The sequence below is a fragment of the Cryptomeria japonica genome, chromosome 11 (genome assembly GCF_030272615.1).
Source record: "Cryptomeria japonica chromosome 11, Sugi_1.0, whole genome shotgun sequence".
NCBI lineage: Eukaryota > Viridiplantae > Streptophyta > Pinopsida > Cupressales > Cupressaceae > Cryptomeria > Cryptomeria japonica.
In genome coordinates this window covers 529,228,206-529,243,089 of record NC_081415.1, presented here as the reverse complement: position 1 = coordinate 529,243,089, position 14,884 = coordinate 529,228,206, and the positions used below count along the sequence as shown (strand labels likewise).

Genomic DNA, 14,884 nt, shown 5'->3' with positions numbered 1-14,884 from the left:
GCCCTTTAGAACTTTAAACTTTGCATTGATCCCAAGTGCGAACTTCGGTGCTTTATCCCTTTCGAACCTTTTAAACACTCTGCCAATTTTAACAAATTTCGGACCTTTTGGCATTTTTGGCAACCTTATCAAATTTTTCATTTTGCCCTTAGGGTCTGAAATTCGGCCCTCTGGACGATTTTGCGAATTTAAAGTGAAACTCGAACCTTTCAACGTTTTTGCGAATTTAAAGGCATTTTCGGACCTTTCAACGTTTTTGGCAACTTAAAGTGAAATTCGGACCTTTCAACATTTTTGGCAACTTAAAGTGAAATTCGGACCTTTCAACGTTTTTGCCAATTTTCGGAGCCTTTTGAAATTTCGGTCACTTAAAGTGAAATTTGGACCTTTAGAGGTTTTTGCGAATTTTAAAGTGGAGTTCGGACCTTAGGCCCATTTGGCAACTTTTAAACTTTTTGAAATTTCGGCCCCAGGGTCCGAAATTCAGCCCTCTAGGCAATTTTGCCAACTTTTGCAAATTCTAAAATTTTAACCCCTGGGTCCGAAATTCGGCCCTTTAGACGATTTCGGCAACTTTTAGCATTTTCGGACCTTAGGCCAATTTTGTCAACTTTTAACTTTTCTCTCATTTTGGCCTGAAAGTCCGAAATTCGCCCCTCCTGGGCATTTGGGCGATTTTGTCGACCTTGGTATTTTGCAAAGAAATTCGCTCCTCCTTTCCCAGCTGGCGAAAATTTTCCTTCATTCAAATCTTGTAAACTCCGTAAAAACAAAACCTCATGTAATCTATCTCATCGCTCTTACGCAAAAAATGGTAATTTTGGGCTGTCATGCGACCTTCAGATGCACTGTTCTTTGCTTCGCGAGCTTCACCAACCTCTATAATCTTATGCCTATTCAAGGCGATTTCACAATTTTGAACAATCTCTTGGAATTCGTGCCCGAGGGCTAGACTAGCCTAATGGAATCACTGGCTTCTCTTCTTTCAACATCATCACTGCCTCAACTTGAACGCGGGCTCGCTCGAAAGGACGCGAGGCACTCAAAAAGGGGAAGGGGGACCCTGTCAGCGACAGGGAGCGTGTGCAACGCACAACAGTCTTCAAACTAAGTTTTCATTTCCAGCCCCACATACATGCTCAAATTTTCTTATGTTTGCCTTGGAAGGTTGATTCTCATCAATTTATGCATATCTAGGTGATTGCAACATGTTTTAAAAGTTTAATTTTCAGGTTGTCTTCAAATTTTGTTGACCTCCATTGTTGACTGCGGAAGGTGTCCTCAAACATACTTTGTGTGAAAACACAACCTTTCACACCTTTCCTTAGTCACCGTTGATCCGATATACTCCTTTGCACTTTAGTTTACACAATTTCTAAGTATAAGGAGGCATTAATGAATTTCATAGAGGGTTTTCATACTCTAACGTTGTCACATTTCGAATCTAATTGTCAAGATCTACCAAGAGTGTGGACTATTTTCCTGACTTCATGCTCTAATTAGCTTAAAATCTTTAGGAAGTCAGGAATTCTATTAAGAACACTATTTATTTTCCTAAGTTCTAACTTCAAGCTTCGTACAAGTGCGATGTCGAAGTCCGGATTTAAGGAAAGGAAAGAACTACAAAAGATACTAGAGACTGGATTCTATCCAGAGTCCAAGATTTCATCTAAATGGAAGGAGATCACAGATACAAACATGCATTTCCTGAACCTAAACCTCATGCGACAGTGGATGATTCGGAGTCAAAAATCAGATTCCTTCCCCAGCATATGTAAACATTGTGAAGAGTGGTATTTTTCAAGCCGCTGGATTTCCACAGTCCATACAATGCAGTGAGCTTATCCTGGAGTGTGCACGATGTTATGATCCTCGCTCGCGAATGATCAAGACTCCTAAGGGCGTTGTTATTGCCTACCTTGCTGAGGATGCTATTGCTGAGGTGTTCAGAATTCCACGCGGAGCAGATATGAAGAATGCGACCAAGGATGAATATAAAGAGCGATACACGAAGAAGATGGATGCGTGTAAGAATATGATAAACAAATAGTGGATGATTGAGCCTAGGCTTCATCATTCCAAGGCTCCCAAGACACTCATGTGCACAGACTTCAAAGAGGAGTATAGTGACTTAGTATTCCTGCTCAATAGAGTGATGGGGATGCCGCAGGGTGCAATATTCGATGGATGGATGTTCTATTTCATCCAGGATTGTCTTAGAGGGACATTGGTAAATTGGTCTAAGATCATAAGTGACAGTTTGGACTTTCAGCTGAGGAATGTAGAGCGGTCCAAGTCATTCGCCATGACTTCCTACTTGGTATACCTGCTTGCACGGTTCGTTTCATACAAAGGATTGACATGCAGAGGTGAAGTCGGGAATGGGCAAGGACAATTAAGGAGTCATGAATGCTACCCCCAGCTGAACATGTATAGAATTGAAGATTATAAGAGAGTGAATGATGTATTCACAATGTATATCACGCGGATGCTGCAAGGCAAAATCCACAGAAGATTGTTCAAGGAGGCAACAGAGCTAATAGAGAAATATGGATCGTGGTATATTCAGTTTCCCACTTTCACGTACCTTAGGATTCATGGGTTTCAATCCGAACCCTACAGGCTTCCTAGGTATCCATCCAACAAAATGATCTTGTTGGAAGTGGTGAGACAGCTTCTAGAGTTTGATGCCATTCAAAGAAAGAAGGATAGGACAAGCATGACATTCCCTATTTCAGTTGAGAAGACATCAGAGTTTGCCAGTTTGCCTTAGCCGCCAGCACTGCAAGTGAGGAGCTTGCATTCTATCGATCTACAACCTTCAAGAAAAGAGAAAGATTTGATCCCGATAAGAAAGTTGCAAGGATCAGGGGAGAGAAGTTCATCCACAAAGTAGACATAGAAGATTATTGGGCCGACCTGATGGACAAGCAAGCAGTGAAGAGACAAATACGGTCCAGAATGTCAGTGGATTTTATGAGGAAGTGTGGACTTTTCCTCATTCCTGATCAAGTGTTAGATGGCAAGGATCATACGCATCCACAGTATAAGAGTGAAATGAAGAAGGCAATCCTATTGCCTAATTGGTCAGAATCAGAAGAGATTGATCTTAATATATTGATGAGAGAGGTCTTGAGTTTCTCTCATGCATGGGTAGATATTAAAATGAATAAGTTAGTTGATATGGTTGTTCCCTTCACTTATGAAAAAATAAAGCCGGAAGAGTCTACTTCCGAAGATGATCAGAGGACTATCAGTGATGTCAGGATTCATGCAAACGAAGAGGGTCAAGCTCCCAAGAGAAGGAAGAACACGCCAGGAGGAGTCAAGGCCAGAGGAAAGAAGATTGAGGAGGTGAAGGAGAAGAAACAAAAGACTATCATTCCTCCACCTATCATTCCTTCACCACCTCTCAGTGTCTCATCAATTAAGGTGATTGAAATAACAGAGTAGAATAGGGAAACCCAACAATGTTCCAACACAGTGATACTACCAGAGAATATTCAGGAGTTACATGCCACAACGACATCTGCACCTCCAAATGAGAATGATGATCAGTCGGGATTCAATCAGGATCCCCTACTGTCCTTTTGGAAGTTAGTTTGGGAAATGAGATATACAATTTGACCAGGAATAATCCTGATGATGATGATGATGATGATGATGATGATGTTATCTCGGCATTGAGAGGGCTTGATCGAGAGATGTGTCTAGACTCTAGATGATGGTATGGAGATGGCCGCTACTCCTGATTGGCTGATGAAAAGCATGGAGAAAAGTAAGAAAATGATAGAGGTACAGCCTATGGATAACATTGATGATTACCTAGCTAGGAGTGCTAAGGAGAAAGAACCCAAGAGAGCTGAGATTTTGTCGCACATAGCTAGAGATGAGACAGGAATGCGGATTGCGCAGGTTGTTGTTCCTATTGCAGGCGTGACAGCGGACATTGCTACTCCTATGGATTGCTAGATTACTTCAATTGCCCGTGGCCGTACGTCAAGAGAGCAAGAGTTTCAAGAGGTTGGTGATAACCTTAAGGCGATTGACGCAAGGTTAGACAGAAAAAATGAAGAGAAAGAAAAGTACAGAGAAGAGAATATCAGACTTAGAGAGTATATTGCAGGGATAAGGCGTGAGAATCCCACCCTTATTTCCCCTATTGCAGTTGACCATGGAATATATTCACACTATGAAGCTACGAGAGATACACATTCGGAGGTGGAAAAGTGGATTGACAGTGCAAGAAAACAGGTAGATGATTTCCTTACTTAGTTTGTCCAAGCATATGGCAGGACAACAGGGCTCGTGTTTAGAATCCAGTATTTGGAGGGAGTTTGGGAAGAATTTCGGCCTATTCAAGAGAAGACTATTCCACGCCTCAAGGCTTTGAAAAAGATTCCTAATTCCACCTTGGTCAGCAAGAACATTGTGCACAATGGAGACATATATGATTTCCATGGCTGGTATTGTTCATTAGCCGTGAAGAGATCAACTTATGAGAACGCCCAGTTGAGTTGTATGGAGATGGAGGGATTGATTCAGGACATTTCGATGAAGATCCTTGCCTCAATTGAGGAATTATTGGGTGTTGATGTTAGTGATGCTAATGGTTTACAATTAGCCGAATTAAGAGACAAGATGAAGTTTATGTATGTTTGCTAGTTGGACTCTTTGAAGAAGAGTCAGATAGATGACTTGGTCTCTTTGTTGATTCATGTTCATAGTTCGCAGAAGCTCATGCCAGATTGGGAGAATACTTTGGATGCTTGCTCAGATTCACTGGACTTGATTGATTTGTAGCAGGATACCTTGCCTAGCATTTCCATGGAGTTAGATTTTATATTCTCTAGATTCTTGGAGTATGCTAGGAGAGAGAGAGATGCAGGGAGGAATCTTCTAGAAGATTCCCTATTTGATGACCAGGTATCTTTTTATTAGGCCATATGTTGGTGGCACCATTTTTTATGTAAACCCTAATTAGGGCAATTCTAGGGTTTTGTTGGCATGATCTTGGTCGTTGATCTTGTATCAATCTTGGCCATCCATTTTGTAAGAGACTCTATATATACCTCCTTGTCTCTCATTTGTAAGAGAGAGTTTTTGTAGAATTGTTGGTATATGCTGCAGCTATTTGAATCATAATCATTGTTCAATTGTTGGTGATTTTGCTCTTCAAGTGTTTTCTTTGCATTCATGGTTCTCAATTCCTCCAAGTTAGATTAGAATTTTAGATTAGAATTTATTTTCATGTATGTTAGATTGAGTGAAAGATTTGTTAAATATATTTGTGTGGAATCCTTAATCCATACCACTGGCCTCTTGCCGCTGGTAAGGGCGCCTTGTGCGGTCAACTGGAGATTTGAGTAAGCTTAACTTCAATTATTATGCAGCCTTTGACAAGCATCAACTTGGATGGTGTCAATGTGTGATGGTAATAGCTTCAAAATCCTTAAGTATACCTTAGACGATTGCACTAAGCTTGTGTCAATACCTGTTTGTGAGACCTTTCCTAGTTTGATTCCACTAGATTTGTTCATCATTTCCTACATTCCTAGGCTTAGAATAGATTTCCTGAACCCTATTCCTTTTGCCCCCCTTTTTTTTCGTAAGAATTAAGTCCGGAGTTTCATTCATAAATCTTAAGTTGTCAGCACACCTATTCCGCATATTTCATGATCGAAGAAGATAATCCTAACATTTGCATAAGTCCCCAAGTGAACACAGCAATTCACATCGACCATTGAGTTACCCACTCGTCAAGACTTGACATGTAGAAACCTTGGAATCATTTTAGTTGATCTTATCCTTAGCATCTGAGATGATTTTGTTCAAGAGAGAGTAAATTACCTTGGTATTTTATTCTGAAATGTTATGTGCATAAAACACACATCAACATCACCTGAATTAGATTAAGCATTTGTTTAGTATTAGTAGAAAAGAGGGAGCCTTCCCTAAATTGGGAGAGTTTTATACTCACACGCTGTGGTTGAAATCACAATTTTGCACATCCTCCCGAGTGTACAAAATTTTCAACCAACACAACACATTAGTGAGGGAGATGAGGATAACCTACAAAAAAAATGGGCCGAGGAAGTGCGGTAATTAACAAATAGGCAATTTGGTCGATAACACAAATTATTGCAAAAAGGGAACATGACAACACACAACTCAACAGTGGCTCCATCTATTAGAAAGCATATATGGAGAAGTATTAGAGAATAAAGCATGAGCACAAGCACAAAGGAATATGTGCATCAACACTAATGCCCTTCCATTATGTGATACCAAAATGTAATAAACTACAATTGTTTGTTGACCTTTCCAAAATCCCTACAGACTTTCGTCCATTAAATTCACTTAGACATAACTTACAAGTTATTCATTTTTGATATTCCCTTATTTACAATTTCTAATTTACAAATCTATCATCTGAATAAGTTCCGATTTCTTACTTCTGTAGTGATTTTTTCACTGGTAAATATAGGATCATATAAGCAAATTTTCTAATTATGGTTGAAAGTTTGATTAAGATTTTGCTGTGATCAAATTCCCATTCAAGGGGCAAACAGTATACTAAAGATGGCTCTGATGCAGATTTTTTGCTTGACTGCATTAGTTATGCTTTGAAGTTGTTCTTCTATCGCATTTTCAAAGTCAGAGAAGTGGAGGCAAGGTTATTAGAGGCAGTATTATAGAGGATGAAATGCCTATAATTAAAGAGAAGCACATGGAGAAAAGAAGCAGCAGCTTTCAGACATATTAAAACATTGAGGCTGCAAAATATCACTCAGAATGCATTGAAGAGATCACCTTTCAAAGAAGGCTGAAATTTCTTGAGGAGAATATAAGATAGACGGGAGGAAGGAAGCCATGGCAAATCTGTTTGAAGAGATAAAATTTGACAAAAACTAAAAAAACTCTAATTCTAAAAGGCATTGCAAGATTAACTTTATCCTAAGAGCAACGATGGGAACTTAAATAATAGGACATTTCATGTGATCTGGACTAACTGCTGATTAGGTTGAATCTGAAACTTCAGGACAAAACTCAGGAACTTATAAGAAAATCAAAGAAGTAAGAAGACACAATTTGAAGAACCTGACAAAGGGAAGAAATGATTATGCTCTTCATCAAGGACTTTTTGATGCTGAGATATTTGAGTTTATGAAAATTCTAAGGGCAAAGTTTCAAACTTTGGTTTATTTCGTGATTACCAATTTTGCATGGCAAAACATGCAGCACTAGAGGAACATATGTATCAGACACTGACACTGCCTTAGTAGTTGGTTCACCAGTATTGCTGTCCAGCCTTTTATCAGTATCCAATTTGATGAACTCTAGTTTCTTGGAAGCTATTGCAGACTTCAATATTCTTGTAAGATTGTTCTGGATCACTCTGATTGGTTTGCATAGCATGTTGATCATATGAGGATACCAGAATGCATTGCCACTGGTTTCTTCTAGTATCTTTCTGAACTATGTTCATATGGTCTTATGTCTAATTGAATGTGGATGCATGATCCAACTAATTTTAGGAAGTTATCTGGGTGAATCTACGGTCTCTCCAAAATTTTCATTTTTTTTGTGTTGTACTGCTTTTGTATATGGGAGAAAAGTGAACTTTTTAGGTCAATATGTACTCCATAAATTTTGGGCAAAGGCACTTCTTTAAGCTTATTTTTTCAAAAAAATAATAATAAGCAACTTTGTTCTGGGCATCATCATTTGGAAGCAAACCAACTTTCAATTCAATTTGATAAAAGATAACATGACCAATGGAAATCAATATCAACAATGTTTAGTATAAGTGAAATGGTGATGATCACCTTGCCCAACACACCAGCACGTTGATAATACCTTTTAGCCATGGCAAGACAGTTAGCATCTCTTTCACAAGCTACCAAACGACCTGTCTCAGGTAGCACCAAGGCAACAGCTAAAGATGAATATCCCTGCAACAGTATATCAAGCATGGTCAATCCTATAAATAAAACAGGGTAACAATATATGTTAATCCCTTTTATCAATAATAACATTGTCCATAGTTTTTTCTTCACTTCTGAAGTTGATTATAGTTAATTTTCAATACTGTTTCAAAACTAGATTAGTTTCCAAAATTCTATACTAGCAAATAGGAAGATTCAACTTCAACTTCCTATAATAGATCAAAGAAAAGTATCCGTATACCAGACAAGGAATATAATAAGCACAACGAAAAAAGGAATTAAACAAAAGAAACATTGTACCAAACAAAGGATGTAAAAGGATAAAAACCCACTTCATGAATTCCTGAGACAGGATGAATTTGGAATTTACATTTATTAAAAAGTAAAAGAACCAAAAGATAGAAATAAGAAAACAGTTCAGAAAGAAGAATCATATAATACTTTAGTAAGGAAATGGCAAGAATTGGGAAGAGCATATGATCACACAGGTCTGCTCCAAATTATAATGAAGAGTGGATGGAAAGTCTTAAATGTATGGATCCAAATGCAGATCAGAAAAGCTAAAAAGCTAAAAACAAGTGACTTTTGAATGCCAACTAGAAAGTACAAAATGCTTTCCAGAATCAACTAGAATCTTTGAATTATGAGAATACATACAGTGTAAACTCCAACCTCAATGCACCACTGCGCCCCAAGCACTTGAACGAGCATTGCTAGCAATTGTGCTTGATCAGGTGATACCTACTTTAAAATCAAGAACTGGCAGTTAGCAAACTTTAAACAAAAAGTACCAACAGTGCTAATCCATCAGATATAGAAAAAATTAAATATATCATCTCAACCATGTACCAAATGAATTATTTAGTTAGCTAGACCATACAGTAAAATAATAACAACAGCAAACCCCAAACAAATATATCAATAAAGCAGCCAATAAATAAATAAAGAATAAAACCTTAAAATGACAGTTTTTTAGCATGTCCATCCTGACAAATAATCATCTATATACTGGATCAAACAAAGAATTGTTGCTTTTATTCTACTTCTCAATTAGTCAGGATAGGGGAAGTTGTTAAAATTTTGGAGGAGACAATTAGTAAGCCAAAAGCAGATTACGAGTAGGGAATTACATGGTACAACGTTTTGTGAAAGAAAAAGTTAACAACAAACATCAGAAATACTTTCTTCCATTTTATAATGCCAACAGTCAGAAGACAATTAAAGCTACTGTATTGCATATGATTCTGAAAATACTTGTAGTCTTGCTAAATTGCTGAATTTAGGATTACTCCACTTTTTTGTTAACATGTTATTGTTATTTAATGTTGACAATAATGGCTCTTGTTCCTCTATAGTATTATTCATATGGTGAGAGAAAAAATAGGTTTTGAATCATCGCTGGGCAGGTAATGCCAAGAAGATGGTGATGAGGACCAGGACAAAGACAGCCATGATGTTGCAGATGAGGATGTCATGTCCCTCATGTCCTTTGCACCTAATATATATATATATATATATAAAGGTCTTCCAAAGGGCATCGGCATCAAATATCATTATTATTTTGAGCTTATTCTCTGCAATTTTGAAGTTCTTCTGGGACAAAAACCCCAGAAGAAGTGCCAAGGTAGGACAGAACACCTCCTAGAGCCTGCATTTATTGCTTAATTGAATCGGCTAAGGACCTTACATGTGTTATTTTTCATCTTCAGTCTGCAAGGATTTTGGGATCTCTATTGAAGGGTGTCAAGGAGGAGCAGCGCTGTCACCACTTCTTCGTTGTCACTTTCATTTACACGTACTTGCTGTTCATACAATCAGCCCATTATGCATACATACCGCCCGCCGTCATACTGATCTCCGAGTTCATATCAGCAATGATGCCAAAATGTTTACTGCTGAATGGAATAGTTTTCTCTTACAGGAACCAGAACACGGAACATAACAGAATAACAGTAAATGAATATTTAACACAGCATATGGCAGAATGATGTTTCTTTATTACCATGTGTAAGTTTGGTACATCAACAACATGAATTGTTCCCCATACAATAACAATATAAATAGTACCAGGCAGTTGGTTAAGATTGCCAACCATCGGCAACCAACCCAACTCTCGATAACTAATTACACTGCCCTTATTAACAAAACATAACAAGTCGCATTTATTCATGAGCGGCATATTCGCCGTCTACAATGGTGTATACACAACATATACGAATGATAATGGTTGAGGAGAGAATTCTTTCAGGCAGCGATCTGTTAATGGTTGAAGAGAGAACCCCTTAATGCAGCAATCTCACCTAAATTTCTATAATAAAGAAACAACTTCATTAAGATATTGTTAAGAGATGATTTCATTATGTTGGAATAGTTGTCATTGGTGTCAAAGGTAAGATTGTAGAGAAATTGGCATTGATGTCAAAGACCTGTCACTTTCTCATAGCAGCAAGTATGAAGTAGACTAATGATTAATCATTATATATATCTGTTTGTAATACACATAATACTCAGCATACAATATATATATATATATAAGACCCAGACTGCAGTATATATATATATATATGTCATATTGAAGACTCAGATATACATATTCTACAGTCAGCAGCGAAGTGTCATATTCCCGTGTAAACAGCAAACGCATAACCGAATCAGATTTACACGCAATGTATTATTTTCAACTTTTGAATTAATAAAGTTTATGCGATTAGTTAAATGTATTTTATTTCAAATTGATAAAGTCTATGTGGTTGGTTAAGTATGTTTTTCCTTAACTAATAGCATGAATGGAAAGGTGTATCCTTTCCCAAAACCACTCGTAAAAGATGCCATGTTTTCCAAAAAGGTCACACGGTTCATGGTAAGTATAAACCACGACCATCCAAGGAAAGCACGGGAAAGTAACAGGTGGAAAGCAGGAAATTGCCAGGAGAATCCGCAAACAGGTAATCTTTGTTACTCAGCAATATTATCATATCAGTTTCATTACTATGCATGGAACCCTACGGGATAGGCTGCGATTGTATCAGGCTGACACGGTGAGGAGGGGGAGACGCTGGTTCTTCCCAGCGATGAAGAACCAGCATCTGAATCGTACAGAGCCTCCCCCCCTTCCCATCGCTGGCAGTCGGGTACATTCCCAGGCTAGTCCGTCTGGGTGTCAAAATGCAACCATGTTTTCTTATCGCTCTGTGAAGTGTCTTCATATGCAAAAATGTAATCTTTCTATTTTCCTGTAACTTATTTTTAAAATCATCTGGAATGAACATAATATATGTAACTGTACAGTTTAATTGCTAAAAATCACAAATGTAGATCGATAAATAAAGACTCTTTGTCAATGGAATTACTCGTATCAATAATAAGCAAAAGTACAGCAATCAAAGTAAATTGAAATTATCCCCCACACTTAATATGCAACCTGCAACATTAGGTTTAGTTAGTAAATCATTAAAATGCACTCTAGTAACAAATAAAAAGGGAATAAACCATAATCTATATATTCACAGGTATATTAATATAAATAAAGGAAATGAACGCTAATGGATAATAATCATATTCTGCAATTAAGCCAGTTGTGATGAATCAATTCCACCATTAGTAGGATGGACAAATGATAGCTAAATAACACAAATTCTGTAATTATTAATTCTAGGTCTGCTGTAAACATTTATTATCTTTCTATGCTCCCTGTTTGTTAACATATTCGGAACAAGGGAGTGCCGGCCAAGATCATAGTGGGCCCATCCTCGAGTAACCCTACGAGACCTAAGAGACGGGATGGGTTTGGATGGGCAGGCAAGCCTGGAGCATTACCCTAGCGTTCCGAATAAGTTTATTCTTATGCAGAAGTCATGTAACTGATTTAATATCATTGCTGACATGGGTTCATCATAATGTCTAAATATTGCAGGAAGCCCTAGATCCGATTTATTGCCCTTACCAAGCTTTGGGAGTGACGAAATTGTTCCTAATCCCAGGAAGGCAAGGCAGGTGCAGTAAGGGTTCATTACACGAAGACTCAGATATAAATATTCTACAGTCAGCAGAACATATATAGAGACAGCACTACATAATCTCTGATCATACTATGATTATACAAAGACAGTGAGGTAATTATTTGCAGCAATAGATTGTTCATCTGGTCTAAGTATAGATTGTCTATACTTTCACACAGTCTGATAGAATATATGTGCACAGCTATGGTAATTATTATATTGCAGCAATTATTATACAGTAACATATAACACCTAGAATACGAAAGTAATCACGGGTACAGTGAGTAACACAGTCTCAGCAGTACAGGGCAGAAATTATTATAAAGGCGGTGATCATAATCACTAAGGCCGAGTAATTGCTTAGGAAAGAATGGATAAGACAGGGATCATGAAAGTTGCTGACTTTTTGTGATCAATATGGTCGATACGGTTAGCAAGACGGTTGACTACACAGAACGTTAATGTCTAAACAACGTTCATACAAATATGATAAAGCACGACTTGTTAAGAGGATGTGAACTGACATGAAAAAGACAGAATGTTATAAGTAGCATGTTTATATGTGTTACAAACAAAAACGTGTGTAAAGTCATAATAAAGCATAACTAATAGTTATGAACATTATCGTGACAGATGGTTTGACAGATCGCAACTATGGATTGATCATGAAGAGGCTTTTCTGGCAAATTGAAGATCGCGGAGTTGGTGTCTATAGTATCTACAATTTTATATTACTATACACTAAGTGATCAAAAAAAAAAGAGGAGGAAGCGATTTAATTTCTATGATTATATGAGCAGCAATGAAAACTAAATTAATAATAGTGTGAATTATGTGAATATAATTCTGAAATCATAATTCAGAAAAAGAGAGTTTTTGGATGTATGTTGTGCCTAAAAATGAGTTTATAACATCTACAGAGCAGATTAGAGGATTGAAAAGAAGCGGATATATATGGCATGGGTTTGTGCTGAATAAAGGAGATGTAAGTGTTGAGTTGTAAGAGAGCAAGCAAAATATATTTAATTCAGATAAACTACAGCAGTGAAAGATATAAAAGAAATATATAATTCAGATTTATTGAGAAGAGTATAAGTTTATAGCAGGCTTTGAAGAAGTCATGGCAGATTTATGGAAGGAAAGATATACAGATTTGTGACTGAGAGTAGGTACAGTTGTGAAAGAAATAGTTGCAGACTTATGAAGAAGTAAAATACAAGAAGGAAGCTGAAAAAATTGTAATGTCCATCATCCGTTGTTATAGCAACATTGTCAAGGTGGAAAATCAGATTTATGTGAAGTGGGTTGGTGCTCACTGCTCACGAATTCTGAAGTGGGAGTTGGTGCTTCCAGTGGGTTGGTGAGTGCAGTGGATTAGTGCTCACAAAATCAGATTTGAGAGTTTGTGCTTCCAGTGGGTTGGTGCTCACAAACAAACTTAGGGGTTGATGCCTCTAGTAAGTTGGTGCCTACGAAAATTGTAAAAGGAAGAAATTTATAAAAGCATTAATTTGCTGTGGTTTTCTCCCGTAAGGGTTTCCACGTATATATCTTGTGTTCTACTTGTGTTCATTAGTTAAATCACATATGAATGTTGGTATGCAATGAATATGCTAATGAGATAAGTTATATACTTGTGATTGAAGCTGAAAAAGTTTAAATTGGTTGTTATACTGATTTGCCCCCACTCTCAGTATAACCGTGTGCTCTTCACATTAAGACAAGCAACCTAACGTTTACAACCAGCAATTAGTTAAAGGGACAATGTGAAAGGGCACCTCTCTTGAAAGGGGTCATGACAGCAAGAAGGGACATAACCCCTCTCTTCTAATCGAAGGCCATATGAAGGAACACTCCATTAGAAAGGAATGGGAGAGGCATCGAACAAGAAGAGATCTGATACAAGGCAACCGGATTCAGGTATACAAATATTAAGTATTACACTCATGATTTGGTGGTAGGCAATATGATGTGATTCTATATATATACCTATTCACATATGAATAATATGGATGCAATCTAATATGGACTGTACATAGTAATGTGTAATTCTTCAAATATCTGTAAATGCTGCAGACAACCATGATAGAGAAAGTGAGGGAATACGAGGGGAAACAGTTATGAGTTCCTCTTCTAAGCACACCACCTCATGGTGGCAACTAATAGTCCCATGAGACCGAGGGGGTGCAAGGAGCGCCACATCCTTGGGCTTAGAAGGGAAGGATGTTCTAGACATCCCATTGTAGTGTCACCTCAAACCCTCTACCATGGTTGACCATTGGATTAAGGAGCCCATTCATTGGGAGGAGAATAAGGATGGCATGATGAAGGGGAGCGGTTATAGGATTCCTCATTGGGTACACCACCTCATCTGAGATGGCAAAAGGCCACATGAAGCCAAGAGGGGTGTTATATCCACTCTTGGGACTCGGGTAAAGGATCTCTTGAGCACCCTATCATGTCTTCTTATCCAGACTCTATTATGGTTGAACCCTAACAAAAAATTAGATGTTATATGATTTGTAAGATCCTCAAACTGGATTTTTGCCTCCCTTCTGATGTTTAAGTTTGAAATATATCTTTGACCAGCGAATGGAAGGATGTTTTGATGTTTTGATGCTTTTTATTTATTTATTTTTTGTGTTTTGAGGGATTTTAGCAATTTGGAAGATTGAATACAATAAACAATGACTGAAATAAAATACTGAATTCTGATTTCTATAACAGCAAAACACCAATACCAAATTTGAATTTGTTGCAATCAGAATAGTGCATAGCATACCCGGAGTCCACACTAGCCAGGAAAGGTGCTTTTTATTGATAGAAGTGGTGAATTTGGCAATACAGAAATCTCCCAATGGTGCCAATACCCCCAATGAGGTTTATTTGCATCTCCTATAATTATCAAAAACAATTATTGCCAAACTGAACAAATCT

The 14,884-nt window shown here is 37.6% G+C and overlaps 1 protein-coding gene across 8 annotated transcripts in view; it reads right to left on the bottom strand.

Annotated features, from left to right (window-relative positions):
* Positions 1-14,884, bottom strand: part of LOC131050876 (uncharacterized) — a 149,784-nt gene that overhangs the window by 112,105 nt on the left and 22,795 nt on the right. For 5 of the 8 annotated variants that reach the window (XM_059213914.1, XM_059213915.1, XM_059213916.1 and 2 more), the window contains exons 3-4: positions 8,607-8,690; positions 7,830-7,955 (exon numbers count right to left, since the gene is read on the bottom strand). In XM_059213914.1, coding sequence (XP_059069897.1) covers positions 7,830-7,955; positions 8,607-8,690 — 210 coding nt within the window. The remainder of the gene's footprint in view (positions 1-7,829; positions 7,956-8,606; positions 8,691-14,884) is intronic. The other 3 variants (XM_059213913.1, XM_057985173.2, XM_059213912.1) reach the window with 3 other exon arrangements.